This window comes from Mus caroli, chromosome 14, assembly GCF_900094665.2.
Source record: "Mus caroli chromosome 14, CAROLI_EIJ_v1.1, whole genome shotgun sequence".
NCBI lineage: Eukaryota > Metazoa > Chordata > Mammalia > Rodentia > Muridae > Mus > Mus caroli.
In genome coordinates this window covers 45,904,642-45,918,629 of record NC_034583.1, presented here as the reverse complement: position 1 = coordinate 45,918,629, position 13,988 = coordinate 45,904,642, and the positions used below count along the sequence as shown (strand labels likewise).

General features: G+C 48.8%; 1 protein-coding gene across 1 annotated transcript; it reads right to left on the bottom strand.

Moving 5' to 3' along the window:
• Positions 1–7,938: 7,938 nt before the first annotated feature.
• On the bottom strand, positions 7,939–12,249 carry Rem2 (RRAD and GEM like GTPase 2). Its single transcript, XM_021182512.1, has 5 exons — positions 11,968–12,249; positions 10,526–10,870; positions 10,240–10,313; positions 9,208–9,415; positions 7,939–8,918 (listed from the first exon to the last, which is right to left on the bottom strand). Exons 1-5 carry the CDS (start codon positions 12,044–12,046, stop codon positions 8,623–8,625), a joined length of 1,002 nt encoding a protein of 333 aa, XP_021038171.1. The 5' UTR covers positions 12,047–12,249; the 3' UTR covers positions 7,939–8,622.
• Positions 12,250–13,988: the final 1,739 nt, after the last annotated feature.

Genomic DNA, 13,988 nt, shown 5'->3' with positions numbered 1-13,988 from the left:
TGTGGTGTGGTGTGGTGTGGTGTGGTGTGGTGTGGTGTGGTGTGGTGTGGGTTGAGGGGCACATGTGTGGAAGTCAGAAGACGACTTATGAGAGTTAGTTCTTTCTTTTCACTATGTCAATACTGGGCATCAAACTCTGCCAAGTGTGGTGGCAAGTGACTTCTCCTACTGAGTTGCCTCACTGGATACTTTTGGATTTTTGAGGTAGGGTTTTACTGTAGCCCAGGCTGGCCTCCATCATGCGGCAGGAGTCCTGCCTCAGCCTCTGAGTGTTGTCATTACAGGTGTGGGTATTTGGCACATTCTGCGCTTAAGAGTTCTTTGCAAATTATTTTTCAATGCTTTTAGTCTGGCGAAGCCATACAAGTCTTATTCATTCTGCCCTTTGCCATGCACACAGGAGATGTCTATTGAATTAATTCCGTCTTCAAAGTCAGAGGCAGGCTTTCTAAAACCTCTCTTCTAGCTTAGTTTCCACAGCAGCTTCCTCCTTTCCTTTCTCCTGGAGGAGAAAGGATACATCTCTGTTTTTTTTGGTGTTGCCATGGTAGCCTATGATACATCTAAAGTGCGGCTTGCCATCCACCAGAGACTGACATTTCCATAGCAACCAGGTGAAGGCACTTGCTGGATACAAGAAGAAATTTTGGTCTGAGTTGTGTGTCTGAATCTTCTAGCTTCAATCTTCCTTTCTCTTCCCACGAAGCATTTTCCCTGAGTCTCCAGAGCTGGCTTGCTCTTGAGACTTTTCCTGACTGAGGAATCTGGGAATCGGTGAGGTGAAGCTGGCCGCAGACTTACATCATGTGAGAAAGTGGATGTGAGGAAAAGTCTGCTCCAAGCTCCAAGACCACTTGTTTGTTTGTTTGTTTGTTTGCTTGTTTGTTTTTCAAGATAGGGTTTCTCTGTGTAGACCTAGCTGTCCTGGAACTCGCTCTATACATCAGGCTGCCCCTGAACTCAGAGATCCTCCTGCCTCTGCCTCCTGAATGCTGGGATTGAAGGCATGTGTCACCACCACCTGGCATCTAAGACCACTTTTAAAGCAGGGTGCTCTGCAGACTGTTCCAGATGATCTGTTCTTGGCGGAGGTTACTGCAGAGCCATTAGGCACGTTTGCTTTTAGAGCAATGGGTAGAAGGATGGGTCAGCCAGAAGGCTGGGAAGGAGCCAGTCAGTGCTGGGCTCAGACAGAGGACACCATGACCTTGGAAATCAGACACTTGTCAAATGTTTGCCACTGTTCTGGAAGGAATGTGCTCCTCAGACCCAGGGAACTCCATGGCTCAGGTCCCTGCTCTATCACGAGCAGCTGACTCAGCTCAGGGCTTTCATTCACCTCCGACTCCCCATCTGTAAAAGGAAATGAAGGGAGTGCCTATTTCGTCGGTGTGTTCTGAGCGTTAGATGAGATGCTAAATATGAAGCGTTTAGAATTGTGAGTCTGTTCCTGTCATCCCCTCTCCTCTGGGTGCTTACTCACTGGACTTCCCACCTAACCGCATTCTCATTTTAGAAAATGCTCGAAGTTTACAAGGGGAGAAGAAGGGTGGGCGGGAAGTGTGAAATTAATGAGTTCCTGGATAAAGTCTCAAGTTCTGTGTGTGTACAGTCAGCCTCACTGGTAGGAAAAGAACCCCCACTAACGTGACCTGAAGCTCTGCACAGTCAAATCACAATAAGGATGGCTCTGAAAATTCAAGGCAAGCCCCACCTAGGCACCTAGGGGTTAAACTTTGCTTGGTCTTGAAAGAAGCAGCCTAGAGTTACTGATACAATCCTTTATCTATTTATTTTCCTGAGACAGGGTTTCTCTGTGTATCCCTGGCTGTCCTGAAACTCACTCTGCAGACCAGGCTGGCCTCGAACTCACAGAGAATCTACCTGCCTCTTCCTCCTGAGTGCTGGGAATCAAAGGTGCATGCCAATACCTCTTGGCTTCAATCCTCTTTTTCGTAGATTCCCTACCTCTCACAGTCACATAGCTCCTGCCGTGGCTTCCCAGAGCCTGGTCCTACACTGGCAAATTTCTTTCTAATAAATATCTTAAATCAGCACAGGTCCTCAGTCTAAATACAAGTTCTGATTTAAACAGTGAACCGGAAGCTTTAGTTCCTAGTCTTTTCCCTGAAACTCCCCCAAACCACCAACCCCAGTCCTGGGTTGCCTATGTGTCCCACAGGAGTGTGTGCCAGAAAGTCCAGTTGTATCTCCGGAGTAGTACTATATGTTTATGTTTCTTGGCTCCTACAGAAGGGGCTTGGACTTCCACTGTGAGTTCCACAGCGAATCACTTGACAGATTTTAAAGATCACCACTCTTTTACTTTAAAAAAAAATTTTTTTTTTAAATTTTATCCTCCCAGTGCTGGGGTGGAACCCAGAGCCCTGTGCATGCTAGATAAGTGCTCTACCAGCGGAGCTGCATCCCCAGCCCTGTGTGTGTGTGTGTGTATGAGTGTATGTGTATGTGTGTGTGTGTGCGCGCGCACGCGCACGCACATGCATTTGTGTGCCCTGTCTTTGCCTCACCTCTCCCTATCCCTCCCTCACCTCTCCCTATCCCTCCCTCACCTCTCCCTACCCCTCCCTCCCAGCTGCCTTTGTATTTAGTTCTCATGACTACCATTGTATACATATAACAATATCAAATGTTTCCGAATATTTCTGAATATGTTCAGTGTAAGGTTCTGAGTGCGAATCAAAAAGCATGCCAAGGCAGTCCTGAATTCATACTTACATGAATTCGACAAAGCCAACAAGCTATGGATGCTTGACATCTAGATTCAAATACATGAAGTCAGACCCGAAGATGGTACAGGCCCATCATCCCTGGGATTGTAGGATGAGACAGAATGATTGTAAAGTCAATGTTTGCCTGGGTTACAGGCCAGCCTGGGCAATTTAGTTAGACCCACATATATGAGTCAGAGAAATGGCCCAGTGGATAAGGCATTGGCTGCCAAGCCTATGACTGGAGTTCTATCCCCGGGAACCACGTGGTAAAAACAGAGAACAGACTCTTACAAGTTATCCTCTGACTTCCACATGTATCCGTGGGATACATGTATGCACACCTGCACATACATACCCACACACACATAAACCAATGTGAGAAAAATAAACCTTATTATTATAGAAATAAACTTTATTATTTAGGTCTTTTTTTTTTTTCTTAATAACAAAAAGGGAGACCCAGATTAGCGGGAGAGTACTTGCCTGGCATGTTTCAGACCTTATGTTCAAAAGAAAAAAGAATCAAATCGGTGGAAAGTTCCTTGGGCATATCCATCAGTGAGCCAGGAAGAAAGAATTGAGAAGGAGGATAGCTCTGCATTCTGGGCTTCCAGATAACCTGGCACTGCCATCTACCCAAATGTTGCTACCTTCTGCACAGGGATGAAGTGAGCTCCTTCATGCACTTCCTTATGTTGTTTTACACCAATGTTTTTGTTTCTTTCACCTATCTATCTATCTATCCATCTAGTGTATGCATATATGCATGTGTTTGTGCATGCTTGCGTGCGTGCGTGTGTGTGTGCATTCGAGACATGCTCTTACTATGTAGCTCTAGTTGTCCTGGAACTCAACATGTAGCCCCAAATCTTGCATGTCCTTTTAGGTCCAGTTCCTAAGCCTGGAATAATACTTAGAGCCCAGCCCACAGTCCGTGGTCTGGCAGCTGTTGGTTTTGACTGTGTTAGCACTGTCGCCATCCCGCCCATCTTCCCGTGGTCTGGAAGCTGTTGGTTTTGACCCGTGTTAGCACTGTCACCATCCCGCCATCTTCCCCGCTTTACTTGGAAGTTCCTTGAGGTTCTGAGACTGTGTCACGCATGGATCTGTCTTCCCAGTACAGTGCCTGGCATAACTGCATACGCTTACTAGTAGAGGGGAACAAAATGTCTCTAGACATTTGTGGTAGAAATATTAAATTCCCAGAAATATATACTTAAGATCAGTGTGGATTGAAACAACCTTCTAGATTAAAGAAGAAGACTTGTGTGGGCTTCCTGGGATTCCTAGAGGACTTCTACCCACAAGACTGGCCCTCTTTTGGAGAGGAGAGCCCCTAATGCTAGTCTCTTGGTGGTGGGGGCGTTAGATGTAGCAGAGCCTAAAGCCACAGCCATAGCAAAGGCCTGAAGTGGAAAAGTACCTTTCTTGACAAAGAATTGTTTTCCCTCTTTGGCCCCTCAGGGGAAAGCACACAAGGCCTGGGTGTTGAGGAAGCCTTGTGGAGAGTTACAGGAATGGCAGGAGATGTTGAGGGAACACAGACTTCAAGATATAACTACAGTGGTTAAGAGTTCTGTGGGCATCTGACTGAGCCACAAGTAACTTAGGCCCCAAGACTAGTTGCTGACAGCTCACCTCAACAACTCTACCTTGGGCAAAGGGAAGATGGTCAGGCTCTCAGAGAAGACCTTACCTCTCCCAAGTCTGGTGAGAGCCTGGAGCTTCTGTCTGTTCTGAGCTCTTTCCCGTAGGCGGCTGAAAGAACACAGATGGGCCTGGCTGATGGGACTGGATGAGTTGGAGGGAGGGAGGTTTGTGGATTTTGTGGATGTGGCGCTTCCCCTGGGGGAGGTCCTGCCACCACCTTTAATATGCAATGTTCATGCTTGGAGCATCCAGGCCTGAAAGGCACCCTTGTTGATTCTTCTCCTTCTGAACTTGTAGCTACTGTTGGCGCTTACCCTGTGTGCTTGGTTGGTCCTAGCTCTGTGGTAACAGCTTCTCTGCCTCCCTCATCTACCTGTGCCCAGGGTTCTCCTTGCTCCTCCTTTCTCTGTAACACTGATTATTTTTATATGATTTAATAATTGAAAAAAAACATTTTTTTAGACAGTGTTTTCTCTGTCTTTGTGTAGCCTGACTATCCTAGAACTCGCTCTACAGACCAGCCTAGCCTTGAGCTCAGAGATCTACCTGCCTCTGCCTCCTGAGCCCTGGAATTAAAGGTGTGCACCATCACCACCTGGACTTTTTTTTTTAATTATCTATTTATTTATGTGCATTGGTGTTTGCCTGCATATATGTCTGTGTGAGGGTTTCAGGTCCTCTAGAATTGGAGTTATAGACACTTTGGAGCCTCTTAACTGCTGAGCCACCTCTCTAACCCTGAGCTAGGGTCTTACTAGGCAGCCCTAGCTGACCTGGAACTTACTACACAGACCAGGCTAGTCTCAAACTTAAACTCAGAGGTACACCTGCCTCTGCTTCCTGAGTGCTGGCATTAAACATATGCACTGCAATACCCATTTAACAATTTATTTTAAATTATTATTATTTTGTTGTTGTTGAGACAGGGATACCTTTCAATTGGGGCCTGCAGGCATGCAATTTCATGACCGGTTTTAGTCTTTTTTTTTTTTTTTTTTTAATGGTTTAAGCGCTTTATTATAGAAATGCAGGGGACAGAGAGAAGGTAGAAAAGAGAGAGGGGGAGAGAGAGAAAGGCTAGAGAGAAAGAGAGAGAAAGAGGAAAGGAAAGAAGAAGACAAAGAGAAAGGGAAGAGAGAAGTGAGAGGTGAAGGAACAAAGGAGTAAGAGAGTGGTTTTATTCTTATTTGGTCTCTGAACAAGCAATAAATCCCAAACCTGGGAGGCTGGTGAGATGGCTCACTAGTTAAAAGCACTGGCTACTCTTGCAGAGGACCCAGTCATTAGCACCCACATGATGACTTTTAACAGTCTCTAACTCCAGTTCTGGGGCATCCCATGCCCCCTTGTGGACTTCACAGGTATTGCATGCACACGATGTACTGATGTATATTTGGGCAAAACACCCATACACAGAAAATAAGAATGGAATATTAAAAAGCAGTCCAAAACCGGATTTGGCGGTTCATATTTGTAATCCAGGAAGGATGATTGACAGAAGTACACAGGGCAGACTGGGGTACAGTGTGAGACCCTGTCTCCAAAAGCAAAACTAGGGTGAGATAGCTCATGCTACAACCTGACAAGCAGTGTGGTGGAAGGAATACCAGCTCCTGCAAGCTGTACTCTTATCTCACATGCACACCATGGCCTGCTTATACCCAACACACAAGTAAATGAAATAAGTTTTATTAGTTGATTATTTTATGTGTATGGGTGTTTTTCCTGCATGTACATCTGTGTATTACTTACATCCCTGGTGTTTACAGAGACCAGACAAAAGGGTCAAATCCTCTGAAACTGGAGTTATAGTTTTAAGCTGCCAAAGGAAGACCAGCTAGTGCTCTTAACTACTGAGTCATTTCTTCAGTTCCAATTTAAAAAACAAAAACAAAAACAAAAACAAAATTTAAAAAACAAAAGCAAAAAACCCAAGTCTGAGGATGCCTTGCATGCAGGAAGCCTTTGATTCAGTCCACGACATCCATAAAGCCAGGCACGGCAGTCAACACCTGTAACTGAAACACTGGAGAGGCGCGGGCCAGGGGGATTCTAGATAACCCTTGGTTCCATGTAGCTCCGGCTGAGTTTGAACTCACAATACTCCTGTTCAGTCTCCTGAGTGCTGGATCAAGCCTATGAGTTCTGACCTTCCAAGCCACGATTCCTGTGCTTTCCAATACCACCTCTTAGGGTGGCCCGGCGTCACCTCCATGTGAGTCACTGTTTCTAGCCCCTGAACACAGTTCCACAGTACTTACCACTCACTGCTGTCCCGGTCCAGGGACACCTCTACCAGCCTCCTAGTCTCAAAGGACCATTGCTAACGTGTTACACATTCAGAGGCCTTTGGTGACTCACTTCCTGCAGTTAGGCACACTCCTTTGCTGACATTTAAGGTCCTTTGTGGTTGGGCTCCAAATCTTTCCTGTGTGCTCCTCTCTTACCCTCCTCTTCGTGTCTCTGAGGTTCCCATCCAAATGTACAACCATCTGGTCCCTTATTGGCCCTGTGTGGTTTCCTGCATGTTTAAATCTGAACTGCTCTATGCACAAGAGTCACGGGCCTTCTTACTTCACTCCAGCAAGGCCACATCCCTATTTTTCCCCACGGCTGGCCATTGCACGTGGCTCTGCCCATTGCATCCCTACATCTTCTCTGCTACAGTTCTACCTCATCTGTGCTGAATTGCAGATTTAGAGCTAGAACCAGAGCACATGATGTACAGAACCTCTGTCTTGCTGTTTACTGGGTAACTGCAGGCAAGCTAATGCAAAGGTTTCTTCTACTGTAAAGCAGACGGCGACGCCTTATAAGGTCTTTAAGGAATTAACGAAGTTAAATTGATTCCAAGGGTAGCTCCATTATTTGCATTTCCACCTCATCCTCTGCTGGGCAGCCCTGCTCACTAGCTACAAGGACTTAGGAAGCACCTCGCCTCTCTTTACCGGGTTGTAGGACGCTGCATGTGGTGGGTTGGAGGCCTGGCTCTCCAGCACTCAGGTAGCTGAACTAAATGTCTAGAGGTGAGGAGAGCTGCTGCCTCTGCTCTCTTTGTTCAAACTCATGGCTCAGGCAGCAGCAGGCGTGGGTGTCCCCAGGGGAGGCAATGACAGCTTCAGTTCTCACACGGGCTTCGCAGGTGACAGCTGGAGCTGTGGGGCCCTGCCAGGGAAGGCAAAAGCCCACCCTAGCATGCCCCAGCTAATGGGCATCCCTGGGGGACATAGTCTCCACCTTGAACTAACCCCAGTCAAAGCGGGGTGACTCTGGAACTCTCCACTTGGTCCCTGCACGATGAGGAGAATAAAGAGTTGGGACCCAGACCTGGAGCCTGGGACTCTGCCAGATCTCCTCTGGGTCTGTTTCTCTCCAGATCTGTTGTCTTACTGTTGTTGAGAGCCTATCCCAGGACTAAGCCAGCTCCTGCCCTTCCTAAAGATGTCCAGTCCTTGCTTCAGGGTTCTCCCAAGTTCTCTTGCCTGTAACAGGAGCGTCCCTTCACATCTCCTTCTCAGGGAACCACCAGAACAGAAAGCCAAGATAAACTTAGTGCAATAGAAAAAAAAAATTTTTATTGGAAAGGGGAAAGGGTGGCCCTTGCTGGTGCCTCCTAGTCCCTAGGCAAAGGGGCTGCCAGCCCTCAGATCTACCTTAGGGCATCTAAATGCAGAGAGTCTGCCCACATCGTCACATCAATAACCTTAAAGGAAACGTGCCATGCTAGAATGGTAAGTCAGAGTCCAATTTCAAGAATAACTTCCAGCCCTTTCTTTGAAGAACTTCTTAAGGGCAAAGTGGACCAGGACAGAGGATAATTTTCAGTTATCTCTGGAAAAGTCATCTCTGGGTTTTTACCTTTAAAACTTACTTAAAGGTAAGGCATGTTCCGAGTACCAAGGCTCCATCCAGGAGGCTACAAAGCACTTTTTTGGTTCTAGTTTTTGGAGTGTCTTTCCGGGAGAGGTGGCTTCTTGCAAGTTAATAATAACAATAAAAAAATACCTTGCAGCACGGTTTTCTTCCCTGACTTGCAGGTCTTGAGGCTCTGTGAATGGTCAGCTGTTCAGACCAGGAGAGGTGGTGGTGGTGGACCTACCAGCTACCCGGCCCCGCCTCCCGCTCACACCAGGGCATCCTGGGTATTTTTGGTTTCCTAGACGGACAGGAGTGGGGTGAGGGGGCGAGCGGAGGGCACGGTGACCATGGCGACTGCAGTGACCATGGCGACCGTGGCTCAGAGCACAGAGAGGTCGTGACACGACCTGGAGCGTTGCTTGAAGAACTTGGCGTTGCGCGGCACCAGGTTGGCGAGGAAGCGCTTAGCTTTCTTGGTGAGGCTCTCACGGCGCGTAGGCGGCGCGGGGCCGTCCGGGCTGCTAGGTTCAGGTCGCTGGCCCCCGGCATGACCCCGGCCCCGCCGCAGCCTGATCTGACGCACAGCACCCTCGAAGAGCTCACGAGTGTTGTGGTGGAGAGCGGCCGACGTCTCGATGTGCTTGCAGCTCAGCGTCCCAGCCAGATGGCGACCCTCTGCAGGAAGGGAACAGCAGCTCAGGCGCCCGCTGGGCAGCTTTGTCTGAGACTAGGGTGGGCTAGCACAGGTGGGGAGGGAAATGAGGGAGGGACCACCGAATCCCAACTCAGAACTGGGCTGGGATCCTAGGGCGGTGGTGCGAAAGGGTGGCCCGAGGTACCCAGGAGGAGCAGTGAAGGCTAGTGAAGGACCTCACACAGAAGCTGGGTATCAGTGACTCACGCACCAGTTAGGGGTAAAAGGCCTTTGGAGATTTCAAGTACAGAATGGCTTTAGGATACACACCCTCCAGTGATACCTCCCGGGAACGGGCCAGGTCACTCTTATTTCCAACAAGGATGACAGGTAGGTCATGGTGGGGCCTCCCAGCCCGGAGCCGAAGAAGGGTTTCTGGAACTTTAGAGAAGCTTCGTCGATCTGTGACTGAGAAGACGATGAGAAAGGCATCCCCCGTCTGAAGGCAGTGATCCTGCAGCCATCCTCCTGCATCTCCCTGCAGATGAGCAGAGAACCATGAAATACTAGGGCTAGAGACATTGAGATGGCCTAGACCAGGGACCAGGGACCAGGGACCAGGAACCGACTGTGTGAAAGAGGCCACTTGCTCAACTAGGAGCCAGTTAAGGGCAGTATTTCAATGCTCACGGGCCTTGTGGGGGCTGTGGGGAGTTAGTGATGTGAACCCCACGTGGGAGAATTGGAGAAATAGGATCTCATAGTAGGTTAACCATCTACTCTCTTAGAAGACTAAGTAAGGAGTCTGGAAGGGCTGGGGATGTAGCACAGTTGGTAGAATGCTTGCCTAGTATGCACAAAGGCCTGAGTTGTAAGCCTGTAATCCCACACACAGCAAGCTAAGGCAAAGGGAGTGTTGTGATAAAGAACAATAAACAAACAAACAAACAAATAGATAAAATTTAAAAAGTAACAGAGTATAGCCTCTTCTTTCCACATAGAGCTATTATATTCAGAAGCCCCTGCACATTTCTCCCTTTACTGAGACCATAGAGATCTCCGGTCCTGTCACATCAGATTTATAAATGGGTCAGTTTCTGTGTAATTACCCTGACTTGAAACGGAAGGGTTTGTCAAATTCAGATTCTAACTTTTGTCTGAGCCAAAAGGTCCTAGGAAAACGGTGGGTATCACAGCCGTGAGCCAAGATAGGCATGCCAAGGTGGGCCTTTTCTCCTTGAGATGCGGTAATGCAGAGTCATTGCTAGCCATGGTTGGAGCCAGGATGGGTAATGCCAGCAGTTTCAGCCAGACTGCTCTTCCCCAGTTCCTGCAGAGTCACAGACACATCTTAGTCCTCACCTGTTCCCAGATGTCATAAACAATTAAAGTCACTTCTTCTTTGTCCACCATGATCCGTCTCTCATAGGTGTCCTCTGTTGGGAAAGAAGGAAGAAAACATGAGGAGATTCCCCAACACGTGTGAGACCTGGTGTCCAGGAACACCTCCTGACATTAGGGAGTCGCCTCCAGGCAAACTTCATAGAAAGCAATGGAGAAATTTCTCTTAGATTCTGTCCTCCAGGGACTGTTCACAATACAAACACTTTCATGCCTGACTAGAGCCCTCCAGGATGCCCCTGAATACCTGAGTTTTCCATCTCGTGAGCATTGTCTCCCTGGAGACCTCCAAAAGTGCCCGCTAGAGTGCTCTTGCCCACTCCACTCTCCCCCACGAGCATGACCTTAAAGACGCCATCTTTTTGAGTAAGGGCTGCCTCCCCTGAGCCCAAGGAGTCAGAGGAGCCAGAGGGGGAGGCCTGGGGTGGCCAGTCAAGTTCATCTACAGCTTGGGCCCGCCGCAGCTGGTGTTTGTAGGGCACAGGCATGCTTCCTCTTCGTCTGGGGACCCCAGGAGCAGGAGGAGGCCCACTCAGGTCCAACTCTGCTAACAGTTTCTCTGGCTTCTGTTTCAGAAGTGTAGTATCTGCTTCTAGGGAGAGGGAGAAAAGGAAGCCATGGGTGAGATATATCTAGACATCGGATGAGGGGTTAATTCAGACTGCTTCTTCAGCTACACCCAGATAAAGAGTGTGACCCCCAAAAGAACTAAGAGTCATTAGTCTAGCCTTGTGCACTAAAAATTCCCCTGAAACTCAAAGCAATGAACTTTCAAGGCGCTGGCATGATAGTTTCCAATGTTGATCCTAGCCACAACATGATCAAAACTTGTATCACTGAGGGAGGTCCTGTGCACAGGGTTACACACCACTCACACCTTACACCGTCATAGGCACGCCCCTACATTAGGCCTAGTGGGCTGGGAAGCTATATCTTTCCTCTAATGGGCCCTGCCTCCTATTTCTTCCTGCACCCCAGTCCCAGACTGGCAGGTGTAGGCAGAATCAGAAACTCCGCAGGGACCTTATTCGTAGGTCTGGGGGAGGAGGGCTAGAGAAGGGGAGGGTACTGTTTCCTGTGTCCCCGTAGGCAGGTGAGCATCGCATGCGGGAGTGTTTGTGTGTGAGAGAGAATCCTCCTGGATCCTTGCCTGTCCTGGCAAGTGGGAGACAATGTTGTGTTCCTGGGGAGGTAGCGGTGGAGAGTTGTGTGTGAGGAGTATGACAATTCAGGGGTTGGGGTAACTAGAGGAACAACAACAGACACAACAAAGGGGGATGGAGCCGGGCTATAAATAGCACAGGATCAATATTTGGCAGGCAGCCAATGATGGAGCTAGAAGAAGCCCTTACAACAGGTCCCCAGGGAAGCCCCCTTAGCTGGGGATTCCTAGGTTTGTGGGCTGCTGCTTTTCTTCCCCCTTCCCTTCTGGCAGGCTCTGCCTAACAGGGCTGAGGTTAACCTAGGAGCCAAGTGCCAGTGTCTCTGGCGAAGCCCTGGGAGCGTTGGGGGAGGGGCACCCTGGCAGCTTTCCCCCTTCCCCTTGGCCGTCCGGACCTCAAAAGTGCAGGGGTCTCCCTTGCCGCATTTGCTCTTTCCTTCTCGTTGGACCCTGCCCAGACCTTCCCACCAAAGCTTCAGCTCCCCCACCCACAGCTTCAGCCACATCCTACTCCCCTTAGCCCTCACCTGGTGTGGGTGTCCCCAGTGGGGAGGCCTGGCGGCTGCTAGAAGAACAAAGTGCTACGGTTTCTGTGTCCGTGTCCATGTCGGTGTCAAGGTCCGTGTGCAACGGCGTGCATGTGCGAGTGCAGCCCCGCGGCTCAGAGCACCGGTTCCTCACTCAGCAGCACTGTCAGCTTTTCCCTTTAAATACTGCCTCTCCCCCCCCCCCATCATATTCCCCACCCCTCCCCGCTCCAGACACCTGGGGAAATTGTCCCGCCTCCTGATGAGGTCACATATGCTAATGAGCAGTGATGTAAGCGGGATTCCCTCCTTCTGTCTCCCTGCTTTTTCTTTGTGTCACTTCCCTCTGGGAGCATACTCCCTGCATAGGCACAGCTTGGCATACGGGCAGAACAGAGCAGTCAGAGGGACGGAAGAAAAGGTTTCAGAGGGCAGTGTGGAGGCAGGGGGCTGCAGATAAAGGAGTTGAGAGTGGCAGGAGGCAGGGACCCTGAGAGCCAGAGGACTTCTGCTCCAGGGTCCAAGACTATAAACCTTGTCTGTTGTTTCCAGTCCCCACCCCATCGTCCAGCTCAGGGTGGGTGCTCAGTGGCTAAAGAGTGTGACAGACGACTAAAGACGAACTGGAAAGACAGAAATGAATCAAGGGATGTGAAGCTGGAGAATGGCCACCCTACTGTCTAGGTCCTTCACTCTGCCTCTTCAGGAGCTACAAAAGTCCGCAGGCAGATGAGAGCTCCGAGGAAGGGAAGCCTCCTTGTGCAGCTTCGTTTCTCCTTCACCGCTAGGTCAGCACAGCCAGGGTTAATCTATGGGAAGCCAGAACCGGCAAATCCTTGACTGTTCCTTGTCTACCCAGCTTCCTTTTCTCTCGGGTCCCCATTCCCTGCAGCCTCCTCCTGCACACACCGTGCCTCTCTGCTTCATCCTATTTTGCCAAGTACTTGCCTACGGTATCTCTCTTCCTTTTCATAACTAAGGTTTAGAAGGGTTGGTGGTTGGCCTGTCCGATTGCCACCTTTAGATTCCCAATGCCCAGACAACCCACCGTATCTAAACAGAGTGGATTGCGTTCTCATGAATACATGCAACCTTTTTTTTTAAAAGATTTATTTATTTATTATATGTAAGTACATTGTAGCTGTCTTCAGACACTCCAGAAAAGTGAGTCAGATCTCGTTAAGGATAGTTGTGAGCCACCATGTGGTTGCTGGGATTTGAACTCCAGACCTTCGGAAGAGCAGTCAGGTGCTCTTACCCACTGAGCCATTTCACCAGCCCACACACAACCTTTTTTAACTGGTGATATATTTTGCCATTCTCGGTGAACTTCTCCCATGGAAGAAACTACAAGTAACTCGGAGAATATGTTGTAGTACCACTTACCTGGTGATCAGCCCCTGAGCAGGATCTGAAGGGGTCTACAGAACGCACGCTCTTAACTCTACAGCCCCTTCAGTTTCCACTCATAGCCTATTGTTCTGGTTTGCTTCTCTATTGCTGTGATAAAACCCAGAAACAAACTTGGAAGGAAGGGGTTTATTTGGCTAACAGGTTACAGTGCATCATCAGGGGAAGCCAAGGCAGGAACACAAGAAAGGAGCTTGGCCAGAAATCCTGCCGAAGTCTGGATTACTTGGCTAACTTTTTTATATAGTTCAGGGCCCTTGCCAAGAGTAGCACTGCCTACAGTGGGCCAGGACCCCATACCAACTAGCAACCAAGAAAATGCCCCACAGACATGGCCATAGACTAATCTGGCAGAGGTGGTTCCTCTTCCGGGGTGTCACTTTGACAACCGAAACCAATGCGATACTTATTTTATTCATAAGTTTGCTATACAAAGTATATTCTGTAGTAGATGTATACTTGGAGCAGTGACCTTGGTAACCATAGGTTTTATAAGTGCTCCTTAGCATTTTTTTTTTTTTTTTTTTGGTTTTTCAAGACAGGGTTTCTCTGTATAGCCCTGGCTGTCCTGGAACTCACTTTGTAGATCAGGATGGCCTCGAACTCAGAAA

Excerpts from the sequence above, each read along its gene's own strand:
- Rem2 (XM_021182512.1), bottom strand. The coding sequence starts at position 12,046 with ATGGACACGGACACAGAAACCGTAGCACTTTGTTCTTCTAGCAGCCGC. Across the intron at positions 10,871-11,967 it reads ACTGGGGACACCCACACCAG|AAGCAGATACTACACTTCTG; the intron begins GTGAGGGCTAAG and ends CCCTCTCCCTAG. Across the intron at positions 10,314-10,525 it reads TCACGAGATGGAAAACTCAG|AGGACACCTATGAGAGACGG; the intron begins GTATTCAGGGGC and ends CTTTCCCAACAG.